Source organism: Perissodus microlepis, chromosome 2 (assembly GCF_051167445.1).
Source record: "Perissodus microlepis isolate ML-2025 ecotype Zambia chromosome 2, ASM5116744v1, whole genome shotgun sequence".
In the NCBI taxonomy this organism is placed as follows: domain Eukaryota; kingdom Metazoa; phylum Chordata; class Actinopteri; order Cichliformes; family Cichlidae; genus Perissodus; species Perissodus microlepis.
The window spans coordinates 11,649,510-11,671,550 of NC_140462.1; the positions used below are offsets into that span (position 1 = coordinate 11,649,510).

The 22,041-nt window shown below is 41.0% G+C and overlaps 1 protein-coding gene across 16 annotated transcripts in view; it reads left to right on the forward strand.

Annotated features, from left to right (window-relative positions):
* Positions 1 to 22,041, forward strand: part of LOC146392371 (protocadherin alpha-C2-like) — a 217,762-nt gene that overhangs the window by 29,639 nt on the left and 166,082 nt on the right. Inside the window, exon 1 of one of the 16 annotated variants that reach the window (XM_084946498.1) lies at positions 256 to 2,798. The exons of 9 other annotated variants lie outside the window; for them this stretch is intronic. In XM_084946498.1, coding sequence (XP_084802624.1) covers positions 468 to 2,798 — 2,331 coding nt within the window. In that variant the 5' untranslated portion in view covers positions 256 to 467. Of the gene's footprint in view, positions 1 to 255; positions 2,799 to 3,440; positions 6,095 to 6,629; positions 9,190 to 10,447; positions 13,075 to 13,465; positions 16,271 to 16,613; positions 19,138 to 19,366; positions 21,937 to 22,041 lie in introns of those variants that run through there. 6 more of the 16 variants (XM_084946488.1, XM_084946436.1, XM_084946445.1 and 3 more) reach the window with 6 other exon arrangements.

A 22,041-nucleotide genomic window follows, 5' to 3' on the forward strand; every position in this document is an offset into this window, starting at 1 on the left:
CTGAAAAGCTCTTATTAAGGTATTTAACTATGCTCGGTTATCACAGGACACTGAAGCTCTTTAACTATGCTACAATACAGAGTTAGTGCTTGTGATGATGCCCTAGGATATTTTTGCCTTGTCACACGAATAGTCATTTGAATAAAAAGTTTAATATATTAAATTACAAAAGTTTCTGTTTAGTCGAATCTGTTTTTCCCCATTTCCTACTAAATGTAAGCGCTGAATGATCCTGTGGGTGTCAGTGTTACTATAAGGAAGTGCAAAATTCCACTCAGCCCCTTGTAATGTGTGCGTTTTCACCTCGGCCACAAAGAATATCAACGTTTGGGGTTTCGTCTGTGTATTTTTCTTTTCACGAAAACGGATGTCTGGAGTAAAATCTCAGGAAAACTGGATGATTACTAAGTGGAAAAATACGCGTGGATTTTATTACATATGATTTTGCCAAAGGACAAAGAGGCAGAATGATAACTTGGCCGCATCCTCTGGTTTTCGCCGCGCTCTTCTGTTGTGTGGAGGTGATTTTAGCTCAGATTAAATATTCGACTCCAGAGGATGTTAAAGTGGGAGCTATTATTGGAAATGTTGCAAAGGATCTGGGGCTCGATGTCGGTACACTGATAAGCAGGCGTTTTCGTATTGTGTCTGGAGCCCAGGGTACGCTGTTTGAGGTAAACCCGAACAATGGGGCGTTGTATGTTCACGAAAATGTGGACAGGGAACAGCTGTGCGATAGAAATGTTGCCTGTTTATTAGATCTAAAAATTGTTGTTGAAAACCCCCTTGAAGTCCACTATGTTACTGTTGAAATAATAGATACTAACGACAATAGACCCAGTTTTGCTGAGAAAGAAAAGGTAATAGAAATAGCAGAGACCACGCTGCCAGGAGCACGATTTCAGTTACCAGGCGCTCGTGACCGAGATGTTGGAGTAAATGCGGTGCAGATTTATAAACTCAGTCAAAACGATCATTTTCATCTTGAAATTCGAGACAGAGGGGAAGATAAAATCCCTTTCCTCGTACTGCAGAGAAACTTGGACAGAGAGCGGAAAACAAACCACAGCCTGATTTTAACCGCTATGGATGGGGGGACGCCGCCAAAATCCGCAAATCTGAGCCTTAATATAAAGGTTCTTGATAACAACGATAACAGACCAGTATTTTCTCAAGAGGTTTATTCCGTTACATTGCAAGAAAATGCCCCATTAGACAAGACTATAATCAAAGTCCAAGCAACAGATCTAGACGAGGGTATTAACGGGGACGTCGAGTATACTTTTGGGGGTGATATTATTTCCAGTGTGTTGCGACTATTTACTTTAGACAGACTCACGGGAGAAATTCGAGTTATCGGAGAAATTGATTATGAGACAGCCAATGTTTACAATTTAGATGTCCAAGCCTCAGACAAAGGTCAGCCACCGATGACGACTGACTGTAGAATTATAATAAAGATTCAAGATGTCAATGACAATAAACCAGAAATAGAAGTGACTTCAATATCCAGCATAGTCCCCGAGGACTCAAAACAGGGTACCGTGGTCGCTCTCATTACTGTTACAGATGCTGATTCTGGTTTAAATAGCAAAGTCATATGTCATCTAACAGAAAATGTACCATTTGAATTAAAACCGTCATTTAAAGAAAACATGTACTCGTTAGTAACAAAAGAATCACTAGATAGGGAAACTGTGTCACATTATGACATTTCAATAACAGCTACAGACTGTGGTGAGCCGCCTCTTTCCACCTTTAAAAAGTTGAACATTCAGGTGTCAGATGTGAACGATAATTTTCCGGAGTTCTCACATAATCCACTAGAATTATACTTGACGGAAAATAACGCGGCTGGCGCGTCAATATTCTCTGTCAGTGCATTTGATAAAGACTGCAACGAAAATGCAGCAATATCCTATCATATACTCAGGGGGGGAGCTGGCCGCAATGTTATGGCATCCTTTGTGAATATACATCCCGACAGCGGACAAATCACTGCGCTGAAAAGTTTTGATTTTGAAACAATGAAAACTTTCCAGTTCCAAGTTGTTGCCTCAGATTCTGGAACTCCGTCACTAAGCAACAATGTCACAGTCAACGTCTTCATCCTGGATCAGAACGACAACGCTCCAGTCATCCTGTATCCACTCAGCTCCAACGGTTCTGCTCAAGGTGTGGAGGAGATTCCCCGAAACGTCAACGCAGGACACTTGGTGACTAAAGTCAGAGCCTATGACGCTGATATAGGATATAACGGCTGGTTGCTCTTTTCACTGCAGGAAGTTACTGACCACAGTCTCTTTGCTTTGGACCGCTATACAGGACAGATCAGAACACTTCGCTCATTCACAGAGACAGACGAGGCTGAGCATAAACTGCTCATACTGGTCAAAGACAACGGCAACGTCTCTCTCTCAGCAACAGCTACTGTGATAGTCAAACTTATAGAGCCCAAAGAGGCTTTTGCAGCTTCTGATGTTAAAAGTGCAGCAAAAGATGAGGAGGACAGTAATGTCATATTTTACCTCATGATAACTTTGGGCGCAGTTTCTGTACTTTTTCTCGTCAGCATCATCGTGCTGATTGCAATGCAGTGCTCCAAATCCACAGACTATACTTCTAAATATCTGCCAGAGACTAATTATGACGGGACACTGTGTCACAGCATCCAGTACAGATCAGGGGAGAAGCGGTACATGCTAGTTGGACCCAGGATGAGTATAGGATCTACTATAGTACCTGGAAGCCATGCAAATACTCTCGTGCTTCCTGATAGAAGACGTCCTTCTGAAGAGGTAAGACCTTAACACCCTTTTGTAAAAGCATTTTCCCTTTCCGTTTTCGGCTTGCTTTACAATATCAGTTATAATGGCAGCAAGTACCATAGTGGTGCAGTGGTTCGCGCTATTACTTCAAAGCAAGAAAGTTTGGGTTCGTCTGGCTGGGTGGATTTTGTACGCTTCCCGAGCCACTCTGTTCAATGTGCTATGTTTTCCTGCTGTTTCTTTTTAGATCACATTCACTGATAAACTATAAAGCCATACATGTACAAATAATAATAATAATAATAATAATAATAATAATAATAATCCCTTGTATTTTTGCGAACTATTCGCTGCCCTTGGTGCTGATTGTTTTTTTTTCCCTTTCTTTTTTTTTTTGTCTTTGAGCATGTGTTGGGAGCCTTTACTGGCTCTCTTGGTAGTTGTTTATATGTCACTTTTTGCAATTAAAGTTCTGTGGGAGAGCCTGTGATCGCTATCCATGGTGCCAAAAACTATCAGGCTATCAGGTGAAGGAATGTTAAAGAAACACAATGATTGATTAATGCCATTATCTGTTGGAGCAAGTTATGAGCAAGTTTTTATGGGGTAAATCAAGAGAAAGAGGGAAGAGACTAGAAAATGTTAAAATACTAAATTTTTATTGGTTGTTCGAGAGCCAGTCAACTTTAATTCAGTTCTCAAGCCTAAAAGAGGATTCAATCAATGGGAAAAAGAAAAAAAAAAAACAGCATATGAGGTTCTTCCTCAGCACAGCCTCTGGGTGTCACTATGAAATCAGAAAACCTTTAAGAACATTGTCCCTCCCCTTGCAAACCCTTTGTCTGAGCTGAGCAAAGCACTTGGACCAAATATACCAGCCGACAAAACCCTGTTGTTGGTTTTGTAAATATGCGGCGGTAAGCGAGTCGGTTATTGCTCTTGGCATTAACAGCTCCTGTGGATTTATATGCTGTTGAAAAATTATGGAGACTCCAACAAGTCACTACTCCCGGTTTGCCTTTTATTTGGCGTTGATGCTATTTTCCGGAAGAGAAGCTTTGGCTCAAATAAGATATTCTGTTGCAGAGGAGGTGGAAGATGGCACTGTTGTTGGAAATGTTGCGAAGGATCTCGGGCTTGATGTAACCTCTTTGGGTGACCGACGGTTCCGTGTTGTCTCTGGAAGTGAGGACGGTATTTTTGAGGTAAACCAGAATAGTGGGGCATTGTATGTCAGTAATCATATCGATAGAGAGGAACTCTGTCAGGGCAGCGGTGCTTGCCGCATGGAGGTAAAAATTCTTGTAGAGAACCCTTTGGAAATACACTACATAATCGTAGAAATTACTGACATAAATGATAATTCTCCTAGTTTTCCTGCAAGAGAGCAGACATTTGAAATAGCTGAACAAACACTGCCAGGGAAGAGATTTCAGCTGCACACTGCTCGCGACCCCGATGCTGGAATTAACTCTATTCGTACATATACTATAACCTCAAATGAACATTTTGAAGTAAATATCCGTCAAAGTGATGCAGGAAAGGTACCGTTTTTAGTGCTTAAGAAATCACTAGATAGAGAACAAAATAATGAACACAAGCTAGTGATGACAGCTGTCGATGGAGGAAAACCTCCAAGATCAGGCACATTAAATGTTACCATAACTGTTCTGGACAGTAATGACAATCGTCCAATATTTAGTCAGGAGATTTATCACTTGTCTATAAAAGAAAACATACCCGTCGGTGCATCAGTATTTAGAATGAATGCGACAGATTATGATGAAGGTACTAATGGAGAAGTTGAATATACTCTCGGAAAAACTTTATGGCAGAAAGTTTATGATATTTTTGAACTGGACAAAATAAGTGGAGAAATTACGGTCAAAGGAGTAGTGGACTATGAAGAAAACAACGTGTATGAAGTGGATGTTGAGGTATCGGATAAAGGAACGCCTCCATTGATGGGCGAGTGTAGACTGATTATAAAAGTACTAGATGTCAACGATAACCCGCCTGAAATCGAAGTTACATCACTTTCAAACACAGTGCCTGAAGATTCAAAGCTTGGCACCGTTATTTCACTTCTTAGTGTGAAAGACAAAGACTTCGGTGTGAATGGAAAAATAATATCAAGCATTATTAATGAAGTGCCTTTTGAATTAAAACCTTCTTATAAGGAAAACACATACTCAGTGGTAACTAAGGATGTTTTGGATCGAGAGGTGGTGTCCCATTATGAAATAACAATAAAAGCCACCGACTGCGGTGAACCTCCACTATCAACTTTTAAAACTCTGCGCATTGAGATATCAGACGTAAATGACAACAGTCCACATTTCAAACAAAATCCTTTAGAGTTTTATCTCGTAGAAAACAACGTTGCTGGAAAGTCTATATTTTCTGTAAGCGCTTCAGACAATGACTTAAATGACAATGCAGCCATTTCATATCACATTATGAGAGAGGGGAGCCAAAATGAGATTATGTCATCCCTGAATATAAACAGTGATAACGGACAAATCACCGCGCTGAAAAGTTTTGACTTTGAAACGCTGAAAACTTTCCAGTTTCAAGTTGTTGCCTCCGATTCTGGAACTCCGCCACTAAGCAACAACGTCACGGTCAACGTCTTCATCCTGGATCAGAACGACAACGCTCCAGTCATCCTGTATCCACTCAGCTCCAACGGCTCTGCTCAAGGTGTGGAGGAGATTCCCCGAAACGTCAACGCAGGACACTTGGTGACTAAAGTCAGAGCCTATGACGCTGATATAGGATATAACGGCTGGTTGCTCTTTTCACTGCAGGAAGTTACTGACCACAGTCTCTTTGCTTTGGACCGCTATACAGGACAGATCAGAACACTTCGCTCATTCACAGAGACAGACGAGGCTGAGCATAAACTGCTCATACTGGTCAAAGACAACGGCAACGTTTCTCTCTCAGCAACAGCTACTGTGATCGTCAAACTTGTGGAGCCCAAAGAGGCTTTTGCAGCTTCTGATGTTAAAAGCGCAGCAAAAGATGATGAGGACAGTAATGTGATCTTTTACCTCATGATAACTTTGGGCGCAGTTTCTGTGCTTTTTCTCGTCAGTATTTTTGTGCTGATTGCAATGCAGTGCTCCAAATCCACAGACTATACACCTAAATATCTGCCAGAGACTAATTATGATGGGACACTGTGTCACAGCATCCAGTACAGATCAGGAGAGAAGCGGTACATGCTCGTTGGACCCAGGATGAGTATAGGATCTACTTTAGTCCCGGGAAGTCATGCAAATACTCTAGTGCTTCCTGATAGGAGACGTCCTTCTGAAGAGGTAAGACGTTGCCCATCATTTTTTAGTTCGTTTAATTTCTATTTCACAAACAGACACCCTGCAACAGTACTTACTGGGGTATTTTAACATCTATACAAATACAAATACACGTTTTCTTTTAATTATTTTTGTCTTAGCTTTTGAGAAGTTTCCCTTACAACGTTGAAAAAAAGTTAAGAAATGTATAGTTGTGACGCGTGGGTCTTACACGTTCCCAGCTTTAAATCTAGAATTAGTCAACTTATGGGCAGTATGCATCAGATTTGTTGTTTTAACACATATCTACTTTCGCTGTGTGAAAGAAACTCTGTATAACTACTTGATGCCCATGGCGATCAAAGTATGTCAAAATGAAATTCATCCCTATAGATTCAATCTGAGTACTATCAGATCCATGTTTCCTAATGCTTCTTCGAGTACATTAAGTTCTATGGCAGGAAAAAATAGTACATTCGCTTTAATTTGTAAGACGGAAAGAAAGCATATAGAGAAGACAAAATACATGTATAATATGAATCACGTTTTGTAACACATCTCCTCTGGGTGTCACTCTTACATCGGAAGAAAAAAATGACTCCGTCCCTCCTCTTTCAAGGCTTTTGTTTCAGATTGAGGAGGGGAAATCACGTATTAAAACCAAACCCACCAGCTGATGGACGGTTTATATTTTAGAAATATGCGATAACCTGCTGTTTGTCGACTCGGGGAGCTTCTGTGTATGTAGGTACTGTTAAATAGCTATGAAGATCACTACAGGATCACGAACGATGAAGGGTTACTGGTTTGTTTTTCGTGTGGCCGTATTGCTGCTTTTTGGGAAGGAGGCTTTTTCTCAGATACGATATACTGTTCCAGAGGAGGTTGCAGATGGAACTGTAGTTGGAAATATTGCGAAAGATCTGGGCCTTGACATCAATTCTTTGGCTGGTCGACGTTTTCGTGTTGTGTCTGGAAATACGGATGCCTTTTTTGAGGTAAACCAGGACAATGGGGCTCTCTATGTTCGCAAGAAAATCGACAGAGAGGTTCTCTGTCAAGGAAGTGGCGCATGCTTACTGGAGCTTAAAATTCTTGTTGAAAACCCACTGGAAATGCATTATGTAGTTGTGGAAATTACTGATGTAAATGATCATTCTCCTAATTTCTCCGAAAGAAATCAGAGATTTGAAATAGCCGAACATACACTGCCAGGAAGGCGGTTCCAGCTACACACCGCTCGTGATCCTGATGCAGGACTTAATTCCATTCATACCTACACCTTAACACCAAACGATCATTTTGAATTAGATGTCCGCCAAAGTGACGAGGACAAAATACCATTTTTAGTCCTAAAAAAGTCGCTGGACAGAGAGCAAAAATGCAACCATTCGCTTGTGGTTACAGCAGTTGATGGGGCTAAACCTCCAAGATCCGGAACCCTAAATGTTACCGTTATTGTTCTAGACATTAATGACAATCGCCCAATGTTTAGTAAGGAAATTTATGAAATTTCAGTCCCAGAAAACATTTTGGTTGGCACCAAAATATTTAAAATTAATGCGACAGATCCAGATGAAAACTTAAATGGAGCAGTTGAATATAGCCTTGGAAAAACTCTAAAGAAGAAAGTGTATGACATATTTGAACTGGACAAGTTAAGTGGGGAAATTATAGTAGAGGGGTTGATTGACTATGAAGAAAATGACGTTTACAAACTTGATATTGAGGCGTCCGATAAAGGAACACCCCCACTGACGGGTGAGTGCAGAGTCATCATAAAAATCACAGATGTTAATGACAATCCACCAGAAATAGAAATCACGTCACTATCAAATTCAGTATCCGAGGACTCCAAGCCAGGCACAGTTATTTCTCTACTCAGTGTAACAGATAGAGATTCCGGAGTGAACGGAAATATTATTACAAGCATAATCTCAGACGTGCCTTTTGAATTAAAGCCTTCGTATAAGGAAAATATATATTCAGTTGTAACCAAGGGACTTTTAGATCGAGAAAAAGTGTCTTATTATGACATAACAATGAAAGCCACGGATTGTGGTGAGCCTCCACTATCTACTTTTAAAACCCTTAGCGTTCAAATATCAGATGTAAACGATAACGTCCCACAATTCTCGCAGAATCCACTACAGGTTTACCTGTCAGAAAACAACGTTGCTGGAAAGCCAATATTTTCAGTAAGCGCGACGGATAAAGACTTGAACGACAATGCAGCCATTTCATATCACGTTGTGAGAGAAGGGAGTAAAAATGATATAATGTCTTTCCTAAGTGTGAATTCAGACAATGGACAAATCACTGCGCTGAAAAGTTTTGATTTTGAAACGCTGAAAACTTTCCAGTTCCAAGTTGTTGCCTCAGATTCGGGAACTCCGTCACTAAGCAACAACGTCACAGTCAACGTCTTCATCCTAGATCAGAACGACAACGCTCCAGTCATCCTGTATCCACTCAGCTCCAACGGTTCTGCTCAAGGTGTGGAGGAGATTCCCCGAAACGTCAACGCAGGACACTTGGTGACTAAAGTCAGAGCCTATGACGCTGATATAGGATATAACGGCTGGTTGCTCTTTTCACTGCAGGAAGTTACTGACCACAGTCTCTTTGCGTTGGACCGCTATACAGGACAGATCAGAACACTTCGCTCATTCACAGAGACAGACGAGGCTGAGCATAAACTGCTCATACTGGTCAAAGACAACGGCAACGTTTCTCTCTCAGCAACAGCTACTGTGATTGTCAAACTTGTGGAGCCCAAAGAGGCTTTTGCAGCTTCTGATGTTAAAAGTGCAGCAAAAGATGATGAGGACAGTAATGTCATATTTTACCTCATGATAACTTTGGGCGCAGTTTCTGTACTTTTTCTCGTCAGCATCATCGTGCTGATTGCAATGCAGTGCTCCAAATCCACAGACTATACTTCTAAATATCTGCCAGAGACTAATTATGATGGGACACTGTGTCACAGCATCCAGTACAGATCAGGGGAGAAGCGGTACATGCTCGTTGGACCCAGGATGAGTATAGGATCTACTATAGTCCCGGGTAGCCATGCAAACACATTAGTTCTACCCGACAGGCGGAGAGTATCTGAAGAGGTAAGACCTTAACACCCTTTTGTAAAAGCATTTTCCCTTTCCGTTTTCGGCTTGCTTTATAATATCAGTTATAATGGCAGTAAGTAGCATAGTGGTGCAGTGGTTCGCGCTATTACTTCAAAGCAAGAAAGTTTGGGTTCGTCTGGCTGGGTGGAGTTTGTACGCTTCCCGAGCCACTCTGTTCAATGTGCTAAACACCAGCTGTTTTCCTGCTGTTTTTTTAGATCATATTCACTGATAAATTATAAAGCCACAATAACAATAACAATAACAATAATCCTTTGTAGTTTTGCGAACTATTCGCTGCCCTTGGTGCTGATTGGTTTTTTTCCCTTTCTTTTTATTTCTTTGAGCATGTGTTGGGAGCCTTTACTGTCTCTCTTGGTAGTTATTTATATGCTACTTTTTGCAATTAAAGTTCTGTGGGAAAGCCTGTGATCGCTATCCATGGTGCCAAAAACTATCAGGCTATCAGGTGAAGGAATGTTAAAGAAACACAATGATTGATTAATGCCATTATTTGTTGGAGCGAGTTATCAGCAAGTTTTTATGGGGTAAACCGAGAGAAAGAGGGAAGAGACTAGAACAATGTTAAAATGCTAAATTTCTATTGGTTGCTCGAGATCCAGTCAACTTTAATTCAGTTCTTAGTTTGTAGCTTGTTCTCAGTGGCAGTGTTACTCATCTAGTCACAGTCAGGTTATACATTTGCTGCATGTGTTACCGTTTTCTTGAAATCACACTGCAGCAAAACAGTCATCTTTATGACGTAGTATATGTCCCGCTTTGCATTGTGGTGTTTTTGAAAATGAAGTGCTTTAAAACATGATTAAACTTTCATTTTTCACTGTACCAATACTATTACCAATATTATAGCTAAGCTGTAATAACCAGAATAGTTTCTTGTGAATAGGAGAACAGTTTTTGATATTACTATGTTACATTTTCCGGTTACGTTTGTCAACCTCCGCTTTCTGTTGGTGTTACAATTACAGGTATCTTTGGTAACGAGAGCAGCTATGTCAAGAGCAGCTATCGCTGTCTGTAGTGCTGAACTATACTGTGGCGCGTTGCCGGTTCCATTCAAAGTAGGGTGTCAGATTAATATACTGTTATGTAAAAGCAGAAAAATTAAATCTTTCTTCAGTACTATTAAAAAATGAATACAAAATTCAACTGGTGAAATTCAGGGGAAATAAATACCTCACGTATCCTTAAGTAAGTGGATAGAACTCTTTTATCGCTATTGTCCTTGGTGACAAATTTTGCACATAAAATACATACCTGTAATGGTCCTTACTTAAAATCATCAGAAATAAACATACAGAGTTGTCCTCTTGGTGTCACTATAACATAAATGACCATAAAAACACAGTCCCTCCCCTAACAAAGCTTTTTGTCTGGTGGTTCACAGCAACGAATGCATAATATCTAAAAACGGGAGTCGGATGAGACCGTGAAGTGATCGTAATCGCAAATATAATTATTATAGAAACAGATTCAGCTGTCATCGTGTGCAACTGGACAACAATGAGGAATGGAAGACCGTTTCGATGCTGTGAGTGCTTCTGGGTTGCTTTTTATTTGACACTGCTGCTGGTTTTCGGAAAGCGGGCTTTGGCTGATTTGAGATACTCTGTTCCGGAGGAGGTCAAAGAAGGAACTACTGTTGGAAATGTGGCCAAGGATCTTGGTATTGACAAAACCTCTTTGACTGATCGTCGGTTCCGTGTTGTTTCTGGATTTAAGGACGCGTTTTTCGAGGTAAACCCGGACAATGGGGCTTTACAGGTTCGTAAGAAAATCGACAGAGAAAAGCTTTGTCACGGTAGCGGTTCATGCCTTATTGAGCTAAAAATCCTTGTTGAAAATCCCCTGGAAATGCATCATATTGCTGTAGAAATTGCTGATGTAAATGATCATTCCCCCAGCTTTTCTGAAAAGGAGCAGACCTTTGAAATGGCCGAGCATACATCTCCGGGAACACGATTCCAGCTTCACGCGGCTCGTGATCCTGATGCTGGAATAAACTCTATCCGCATATACACACTAACGTCAAATGAGCATTTCGATATTGATATTAGTCAAAGTGATGAGGACAAAATACCATTTCTAGTGCTGAAGACATCTTTAGACAGAGAACAAAAGAATAAGCACTTGCTAACTGTAACAGCAGTTGATGGAGGTAAACCTCCAAAATCAGGCACGCTTAATGTATCCGTTATTGTTCTTGACAGTAATGATAATCGCCCGACATTCAGTAGGGAGACTTACCAAATTGAAATAAAAGAAAATGTCTCTGTTGGTGCTGTTGTTGCAACTGTAGCTGCTATAGACCCAGATGAAGGCACTAACGGGGAAATAGAGTACAGCCTGAGCAAAACATTAGCGCGTAAAGTTTATCAGATATTTGAACTGGATAGTGTAAGTGGACAAATTACGCTAAAAGTAGCATTAGATTTTGAGGATTCTGAGATTTATAAACTAGACGTTGAAGCATCTGATAAAGGACAACCTCCATTAATCGGAAGGTGCAGAGTAATAATAAAGATACAAGACATTAATGATAATGCACCAGAAATAGAAGTCACGTCACTATCAAATACAGTAACCGAAAATTCAAAGCCTGGTACAGTTATTTCACTTATCAGTGTAACGGATAAAGACTCTGGACTTAATGGAAAAATAATTACACACATGACCGACAATGCACCTTTCGAATTAAAACCTTCTTACAAGGAAAACATATATTCCGTGGTCACGAAGGGAGTGTTAGATCGAGAAACTGTATCAGAATACGAAGTAATAATAACAGCTACAGACTGTGGTGAGCCTCCTTTATCCAGTTTTAAAACTCTTAGCATTCAGATAGCAGATGTAAATGACAACAGTCCACAATTCCCCCAAAACCCATTACAGTGTTACCTGACAGAAAATAACTTCGCAGGTGCGCCAATATTTTCTGTAAGTGCAGTAGACCTCGATGCAAATGAAAACGCAGCTATTTCATATCATCTTCTGAGAGAAGGTGGTGAAAATTATGTAATATCTTTTCTAAATGTGAATTCGGATAATGGACAAATCACCGCGCTGAAAAGTTTTGATTTTGAAACACTGAAAACTTTCCAGTTCCAAGTTGTTGCCTCAGATTCGGGAACTCCGCCACTAAGCAACAATGTCACAGTCAACGTCTTCATCCTGGATCAGAACGATAATGCACCAGTCATCCTGTATCCACTCAGCTCCAACGGTTCTGCTCAAGGTGTGGAGGAGATTCCCCGAAACGTCAACGCAGGACACTTGGTGACTAAAGTCAGAGCCTATGACGCTGATATAGGATATAACGGCTGGTTGCTCTTTTCACTGCAGGAAGTGACTGACCACAGTCTCTTTGCTTTGGACCGCTATACAGGACAGATCAGAACACTTCGCTCATTCACAGAGACAGACGAGGCTGAGCATAAACTGCTCATACGAGTCAAAGACAACGGCAACGTTTCTCTCTCAGCAACAGCTACTGTGATTGTCCAACTTGTGGAGCCTAAAGAGGCTTTTGCAGCTTCTGATGTTAAAAGTGCAGCAAACGACGATGAGGACAGTAATGTCACATTTTACCTCATGATAACGTTGGGCGCAGTTTCTGTGCTTTTTCTCGTCAGCATCATCGTGCTGATTGCAATGCAGTGCTCCAGATCCACAGACTATACTTCTAAATATCTGCCAGAGACTAATTATGACGGGACATTGTGTCACAGCATCCAGTACAGATCAGGAGAGAAGCGGTACATGCTAGTTGGACCCAGAATGAGTATAGGATCTACTATAGTCCCTGGAAGCCATGCAAATACACTGGTGATGCCAGATAGGAGGAGAACATCTGAGGAGGTAAGACTAACATATAGCACATACTGTGCATCCAGCTCAGATGTGTCTCAGCTTTTATTTGGTCTGCAAGATTAAACCTTTTGGTAACTCATGATGAATAAATTAATGGGTTCGTTGATTTTTGTATCCATATCAATACAAAAATGTGTACAAATTCAAAATAATTACCAATACTTTCGTTATCAATATAAAGAAGGCTTATGAGTTTGTTTGTTTTTAGATTTCTTTTAGTAGAAATATCGAAAAAATATATACAACAACACCCACTACTACTGTTACTAACAGAAACAAAAACAACAACAATAATAATAATGATGAGAAGAAGAAGAAGAAAAGAAGAAGAAGCAAACATTGCGCAGCGTTTTGTCTCTGATCCTGCATGTACGTCCTTCCGACGTGACGTGTTAAATTGTTAATGTGGCGGAGTTTACTAATATACACCGTTTATTTTCTCAATGACACATGAGACTAATAAAAGGTCTCTGGCTGTAAAGATGGCGGAGCCCTTCCCTTAGCATATTATAGTGTGTTTGCTGCAACTTGAGTTTATCAGCTGACTTATGTTGAGGTGGCTGTTGTTACTAACGTATAGGAAAACCTTTCAAAGTATAAATCGTCTAAAATGTTGTCCTCTTGGCGTCACTGTTACACCGAGCATTCCATAAAGGAATTAGGTCCTCCCCTAAGAAGGCTTTTGTTTGATACCTCACAGCAAAGCTGATGTGAGTCGGATGAAACGGTGCCATATGTTTTCTTTACATACTTTACGAAAAGCCAAGGATATATAAATTGAGCTTCCTGGAGAAATATGTTTTATGTGTAAATGTGTTGTTTGAGAAGGATGGCTGAGAGAACACGAAGCAGAACAGGCAACCGCTGTTGCTTTGCTTTTCATTTGTCTTTGCTGCTGATTTTCGGAGAGCAGGCTTTCGCTGAACTGAGATACTCGATTCCAGAGGAGATGAAAGAAGGGACTATTGTTGGAAATATTGCTAAGGATCTTGGTCTTGACAAAACCTCTTTGGCTGATCGTCTGTTACGTGTTGTATCGGGCTCTAAGGATGCGTTTTTCGAGGTGAATCCGGACAATGGTGTGTTACTGGTTCGTAAGAAAATCGACAGAGAGGAACTGTGCCATGGAAGTGGTGCTTGCATGATAGAGCTAAAAATGCTTGTAGAGAACCCACTGGAAATCCACTATGTAGCTGTAGAAATTACTGATGTAAATGACCATTCCCCGAGTTTTTCTGAAAAACAACAAACCTTTGAAGTAGGAGAACAATCATCCCCGGGAACACGATTGGAACTGCATGCGGCCCGTGATCCTGATGCTGGCATAAATTCTATCCGCACATATTCATTATCTTCAAATGATCACTTTGATATAGAGATTAGTCAAAGTGATGAGGAAAAAATACCATTTCTAATTCTGAAGAATTCCTTAGACAGAGAAAAAAAACATAAACATTTCCTTTTTGTAACCGCGGTTGATGGAGGTAAACCTCCGCGATCAGGCACGCTTAATGTTTCCATTACTGTTCTTGATACTAATGATAATCGCCCGACGTTTAAACAGGATACTTATCAAATAGAAATATTTGAAAACGTTTCGGTTGGAACGACTGTTGCAAACGTAAATGCAACAGATCCGGATGAAGGGACAAATGGGGAATTAGAGTATAGCCTAAGTAAAACATTAGCGCGTAAAATTTATGAAATATTTGAACTGGATAGTGTAAGCGGAGAAATTACACTGAAAGGAGGGTTGGATTTTGAAGATTCCGAGGTTTATAAACTAGATGTGCAGGCGTCAGACAAAGGAACGCCTCCTTTAACAAGCAGGTGTAGAGTGATTGTGAAAATTAAGGACGTCAATGACAATCGACCGGAAATAGAAGTCACGTCACTGTCAAATACAGTAACCGAAGATTCAAAGCCTGGTAAAGTTATTTCACTTATCAGTGTAACGGATAAAGACTCTGGAGTTAATGGGAAAATTATTTCACGGATAACTCAGGGCATTCCTTTTGACTTAAAACCATCCTATAAAGAAAATACTTACTCAATTGTTACTAGCGGGTTTCTGGACCGAGAGGTGGTGTCACATTATGATATTACAATAGAAGCTACAGACTGCGGTGAGCCTCCTTTATCCAGTTTTAAAACTCTTAGCATTCAGATAGCAGATGTAAATGACAACAATCCACAATTCCTGCAAAACCCATTACAGTGTTATCTGTCAGAAAATAACTTCGCAGGTGCGCCAATATTTTCTGTAAGCGCATCGGACAACGATGCAAATGAAAACGCAGCTATTTCATATCATCTTCTGAGAGGAGGTGGTGAAAATGACGTCACAGCTTTCCTAAATGTGAATTCAGATAATGGACAAATCACTGCGCTGAAAAGTTTTGACTTTGAAACGCTGAAAACTTTCCAGTTCCAAGTTGTTGCCTCAGATTCGGGAACTCCGTCACTAAGCAACAATGTCACAGTCAACGTCTTCATCCTGGATCAGAACGATAATGCACCAGTCATCCTGTATCCACTCAGCTCCAACGGCTCTGCTCAAGGTGTGGAGGAGATTCCCCGAAACGTCAACGCAGGACACTTAGTGACTAAAGTCAGAGCCTATGACGCTGATATAGGATATAACGGCTGGCTGCTCTTTTCACTGCAGGAAGTTACTGACCACAGTCTCTTTGCTTTGGACCGCTATACAGGACAGATCAGAACACTTCGCTCATTCACAGAGACAGACGAGGCTGAGCATAAACTGGTAATACTGGTCAAAGACAACGGCAACGTTTCTCTCTCAGCAACAGCTACTGTGATTGTCAAACTTGTGGAGCCCAAAGAGGCTTTTGCAGCTTCTGATGTTAAAAGCGCAGCAAAAGATGATGAGGACAGTAATGTGATCTTTTACCTCATGATAACTTTGGGCGCAGTTTCTGTGCTTTTTCTCGTCAGCATCATCGTGCTGATTGCAATGCAGTGCTCCAAATCCACAGACTATACTTCTAAATATCTGCCAGAGACTAATTATGATGGGACACTGTGTCACAGCATCCAGTACAGATCAGGAGAGAAGCGGTACATGCTAGTTGGACCCAGGATGAGTATAGGATCTACTATAGTACCTGGAAGTCATGCAAATACTCTAGTGCTTCCCGACAGGAGAAGAACATCTGAAGAGGTAAGATGCCTTAAATGGCCAAAACTCTAGTTTTGCTTTTAGTAGAGATTGAGAACAAACTTGTCTTGATTTGCCATTTAGAGGTGTTGGTGAATGCTGTCAGTGGTGCTGAAACCACGCGCTATTTATCTTCTTCTTTCTTTCCTAACACCATAAAATTTGACATGTCCTTCTTAACACAAGTGCAGGTATTAACTTAAAGATGAGATACTTTAACATGTACTATTATCCAGGGGAAAAAATCTTTGATAGTCACTTGGTGTCACTATCTGAGCAGAAAAGTGTTTAAAAATAAGCTCTTTGTCAGCAGTATGGGACCTCCTATTTGTGGGGATGGGTTTCAGTCGATGCCTCCTCTTCATTTAGAGAATATATTCAGCTTATGTGAACCTGATACTGCACGGTAGCCTGTCTGGTGATATGAATATTTTTTATTATTTTTCTCAACTCGTGGAAAACTCGGTATTGTAAATCACAGAGGAACATTTTTTTATCTCCTAATTATGGAGCGAAAACAACCTGGAGCATCAAAAGACGAATTGCGGTGGATCGCTTTCATTGTTGTAGTTATTCTAGTGTGGAGCCGCGCTTCGGCGCAGATCAGATATTCCATTGCCGAGGGAGTCAATGAAGGAACTGCTGTTGGAAATATAGCGAAGGATTTGGGATTGGAAAAGAATACACTGAAAGAGAGAGGATGTCGCATTGTTGAGGGTTCATCGGAGTCGTTTTTTCACGTGGACCAAAACGATGGGATACTATATGTTGACCGTATAATTGACAGAGAGAAGGTTTGTGAGAGAAACATAGCGTGTTTGATCAACCTAAAAACAGTGCTTGAAAACCCTCTTGAAATTCATTATGTGACTGTGGAGATTCAGGATGTGAACGATCATGCTCCTAGCTTTTCAGTTAAACAGTACCGTCTCGAAATTTCGGAGTCAGTTTTACCAGGTTTGCGCCTCCAGCTGCAGGCAGCGCATGACCCCGATGTTGGTCAGTTTTCTGTCCAAGAGTATAAGCTCAGTCCCAATAATCACTTTCGATTAGAAGTTAAAGATCGCGGGAAAGAGGGGAAAATACCGATTTTAGTTTTACTCAAGACGCTAGACAGGGAAACAAAGAAAATTCATAAGCTACTTCTTTCAGCTATTGATGGAGGGAAGCCAAGTAAATCTGGAACAGCTGAAATATTTATCGATGTGTTAGACGTTAATGATAATATGCCAGTTTTCAATGAAGACACGTACTCGGTACTTGTGAACGAAAACACTGCCACCGGTACAACAATATTAAAAGTAAATGCTTCTGACTTAGACGAGGGATCAAATGGTGAGCTTATCTATTCTTTAGGTAGCAATGTAAACCACAGGATACGCGAACTATTTCGTGTTGATCCAAACACCGGTGAAATTATTATTCAAGATGTGCTAGATTTCGAATCAGAGGAAAGCTATGAAATTGATATACAAGCGTCTGATAAAGGCCCGGCTCCGTTAAGGACAGACAAAAGTGTGTTGGTGAAGATTGTTGATTTGAATGATAATGCCCCTCAGATAGAGGTCACTTCGTTTTCAAAGGCAATACCCGAGGATGCAAGACTGGGAACTACTGTGGCATTAATCAGTGTTATCGATAAAGACTCTGGTCTTAACGGGAAAGTAATTTGCTCATTTAATGAAGAAGTCCCTTTCAAATTGTCACCTTCAACACACGACAACATGTATTCCATAAGTACAAAATCGCCCCTGGATAGAGAAAAGCAGGCCATATATGATGTAACAATAGTTGCAAAAGATGCAGGCACACCCTCGCTGACTTCTGTAAAAAGCATTACTATTATTGTATCGGATGTGAATGATAACAGGCCGGAGTTTTCAGCGAACCCTTACACTTTTTATGTTACTGAGAACAATTTACCAGGGGTTTCACTGTTTTCTGTGAGGGCTTCAGACCAGGACGAGGGTGAAAATGCCCATATTTCATATCATATCCTGAGAGACGAAAAAGAGAATAGTAAACTTTCTTCATACAGTCTTAATATCAATTCTGATAATGGGGAGATTTTAGCGCTGAAAAGTTTTGACTTTGAATCGCTGAAAACTTTCCAGTTCCAAGTTGTTGCCTCAGATTCGGGAACTCCGTCACTAAGCAACAATGTCACAGTCAACGTCTTCATCCTGGATCAGAACGACAACGCTCCAGTCATCCTGTACCCACTCAGCTCCAACGGCTCTGCTCAAGGTGTGGAGGAGATTCCCCGAAACGTCAACGCAGGACACTTGGTGACTAAAGTCAGAGCCTATGACGCTGATATAGGATATAACGGCTGGCTGCTCTTTTCACTCCAGGAAGTTACTGACCACAGTCTCTTTGCTTTGGACCGCTACACAGGACAGATCAGAACACTTCGCTCATTCACAGAGACAGACGAGGCTGAGCATAAACTGGTAATACTGGTCAAAGACAACGGCAACGTTTCTCTCTCAGCAACAGCTACTGTGATTGTCAAACTTGTGGAGCCCAAAGAGGCTTTTGCAGCTTCTGATGTTAAAAGTGCGACAAAGGATGACGAGGACAGTAATGTCATATTTTACCTCATGATAACTTTGGGCGCAGTTTCTGTACTTTTTCTCGTCAGTATCATCGTGCTGATTGCAATGCAGTGCTCCAAATCCACAGACGATACTTCTAAGTATTTACAAAGGGCAGATTATGACGGGACACTGTGTCACAGCATCCAGTACAGATCAGGAGACAGGAAGTACATGCTAGTTGGACCCAGAATGAGTATAGGATCGACTATAGTTTCGGGCAGCCATGCAAATACTCTGGTGATGCCAGACAGAAGACGCCCACCTGAAGAGGTGAGTAATAACTTGTTGCCATGTATTCTATTCTACCCCGAGTAATGATTTTTGTCATTATTCTCAATGGTGGTGAAACTGGATTTGGATAGAATTTCGACAATGACCCCCAACACGTCAGTTTAGTGATGCAGTAGCCATAACTATTTGTCAGCTTGATATCATAAATTGTACTATTACACATATTCACAAGGTGGCGGTACCTTGTCAGTATAACGCCTTATAGCGTCTCTGCACGTCATACCCGAGTCCAACCACGCTACATGCAGTCTGGTTTGACAGCGTTTAGTTGAAAGACTTGCTCTAAGCGTGTGGTGACTATTATTTTATACTGACAAATAATATACGAGAAGTGGATTTATTTCTTGCTGCTATGGAGACAAAAATCTAAACATGTGGCGAATGATGGAAGCGTTTGGATTTTTACCTTTACCTCACAGTATGAAACAAAGGCGACGGGAATCATGGCGACAGCGATCACCACTCATCAGCGTTTTTGTTGTGCTTTTATTTTTCACAATCGCTTCAGGACAGCTGAGGTACTCTATATCAGAAGAGCTAACAGAAGGGAGTGTTGTTGGGAATATCGCTAAGGATTTGGGAATAGATCTGAATATAATGAAGCAGAGGGGATTTCGCATTATATCTGGCTCGACTGAACCTCTTTTCAATGTAAATGAGGATGATGGGGTCCTTTACGCAAAGCGCAAAATAGACCGAGAGGAAGTATGTAAGGATAATAATGTTTGTGTAATTAGTCTCAAAACTGTGCTTGAAAACCCACTAGAAATACATTATGTCATAGTGGAAATAGCGGATTTAAACGACCACTCTCCTGCATTTCCCGACAAAGCTCAGAAACTAGAGATCTTCGAGTCTGCATTACCAGGAGCACAGTATCAGTTACAAAACGCTCACGATCCGGATAGTGGCACAAACTCTATCCAACAGTATAAAATAAGTCAGAACGACCATTTTCGTTTAGAGATTAAAGACAGAGGCAAAGATGGTAAAACTCCAACTTTAACGTTGGGTAAACAGCTAGACAGAGAGGTTAAAAGTAGCCATAAATTGGTGCTCATGGCTATAGACGGTGGAAAACCTGAAAACACGGGCACAGTTGAAATATGCATAGATGTTTTAGACGTTAATGACAACATGCCAGTGTTTATCCAAGATACATATTCAGCAGTACTACAGGAAAACACCCCGGCTGGCACAACAGTCATTCAGGTTAACGCAACCGATTTGGATGATGGTCCCAATGGGGAAGTAGTTTATTCATTTGGCAGTGGCGTAAAAGGTAAAATTCGAGAGCTTTTTGATATAGACTCTGTTACTGGGGAGATAATCGTCAAAGGTCACATAGATTTTGAAGAACAAGACAGCTATCACATTGATATACAAGCCTCTGATAAGGGAAGCATTCCACTTAAAACTTATAAAAGTGTGATAATTAACATTGAAGACATAAATGATAATCCCCCTGAGATAGAAGTGGCATCGCTGTCAAGTGCAGTTTCAGAGGACTCTAGACCAGGAACAACGGTCGCGCTTCTCAGCATTACAGATTCAGACTCTGGGTTAAATGGAAAAATAATCAGCTATATCGCAGGGGACAGCCCTTTTACACTAACTCCGTCAATACAAGATAACATGTTCGCCGTGGTCACCAAGTTACAGCTGGACAGAGAGCAACAATCAACATATGATATAACAATAATTGCAAAGGACGCTGGTGAGCCAGCCTTAACATCGGAAAAGACAGTAAACGTGTTTGTGTCAGATACGAATGATAATAGTCCGCAGTTTTCAGCGAGTCCCTATACGTTCTTCATTGCCGAAAATAACCCACCGGGAGCTTCTGTGTTTTGTATAACCGCATCCGACAGTGATGAAGGAGATAATGCGATTATCTCATATCATATTCTTAGGAATGCGGGTCATGAAAATAAAGTTACATCATTTCTAAATATTAACTCCGAAAATGGGGATGTTTCAGCGCTGAAAAGTTTTGACTTTGAAACACTGAAAACTTTCCAGTTCCAAGTTGTTGCCTCAGATTCGGGAACTCCGTCACTAAGCAACAACGTTACAGTCAACGTCTTCATCCTTGATCGGAACGACAACGCTCCAGTCATCCTGTATCCACTCAGCTCCAACGGCTCTGCTCAAGGTGTGGAGGAGATTCCCCGAAACGTCAACGCAGGACACTTGGTGACTAAAGTCAGAGCCTATGATGCTGATATAGGATATAACGGCTGGTTGCTCTTTTCACTGCAGGAAGTTACTGACCACAGTCTCTTTGCTTTGGACCGCTATACAGGACAGATCAGAACACTTCGCTCATTCACAGAGACAGACGAGGCTGAGCATAAACTGCTCATACTGGTCAAAGACAACGGCAACGTTTCTCTCTCAGCAACAGCTACTGTGATTGTCAAACTTGTGGAGCCCAAAGAGGCTTTTGCAGCTTCTGATGTTAAAAGTACAGCAAAAGATGATGAGGACAGTAATGTCATATTTTACCTCATGATAACTTTGGGCGCAGTTTCTGTACTTTTTCTCGTCAGCATCATCGTTCTGATTGCGATGCAGTGCTCCAAATCCACAGACTATACTTCTAAATATCTGCCAGAGACTAATTATGATGGGACACTGTGTCACAGCATCCAGTACAGATCAGGAGAGAAGCGGTACATGCTAGTTGGACCCAGAATGAGTATAGGATCTACTATAGTGCCGGGTAGCCATGCAAATACACTCGTACTTCCTGACAGGCGGAGGACATCTGATGAGGTAAGATGAACAGTTTACCTCTGTGCTGTATTTTAACAGCTCAAATTAGTGATTTTTACTTTAATGATATGTTCACGGATCAAAAATTAAATCTATTACAATCAA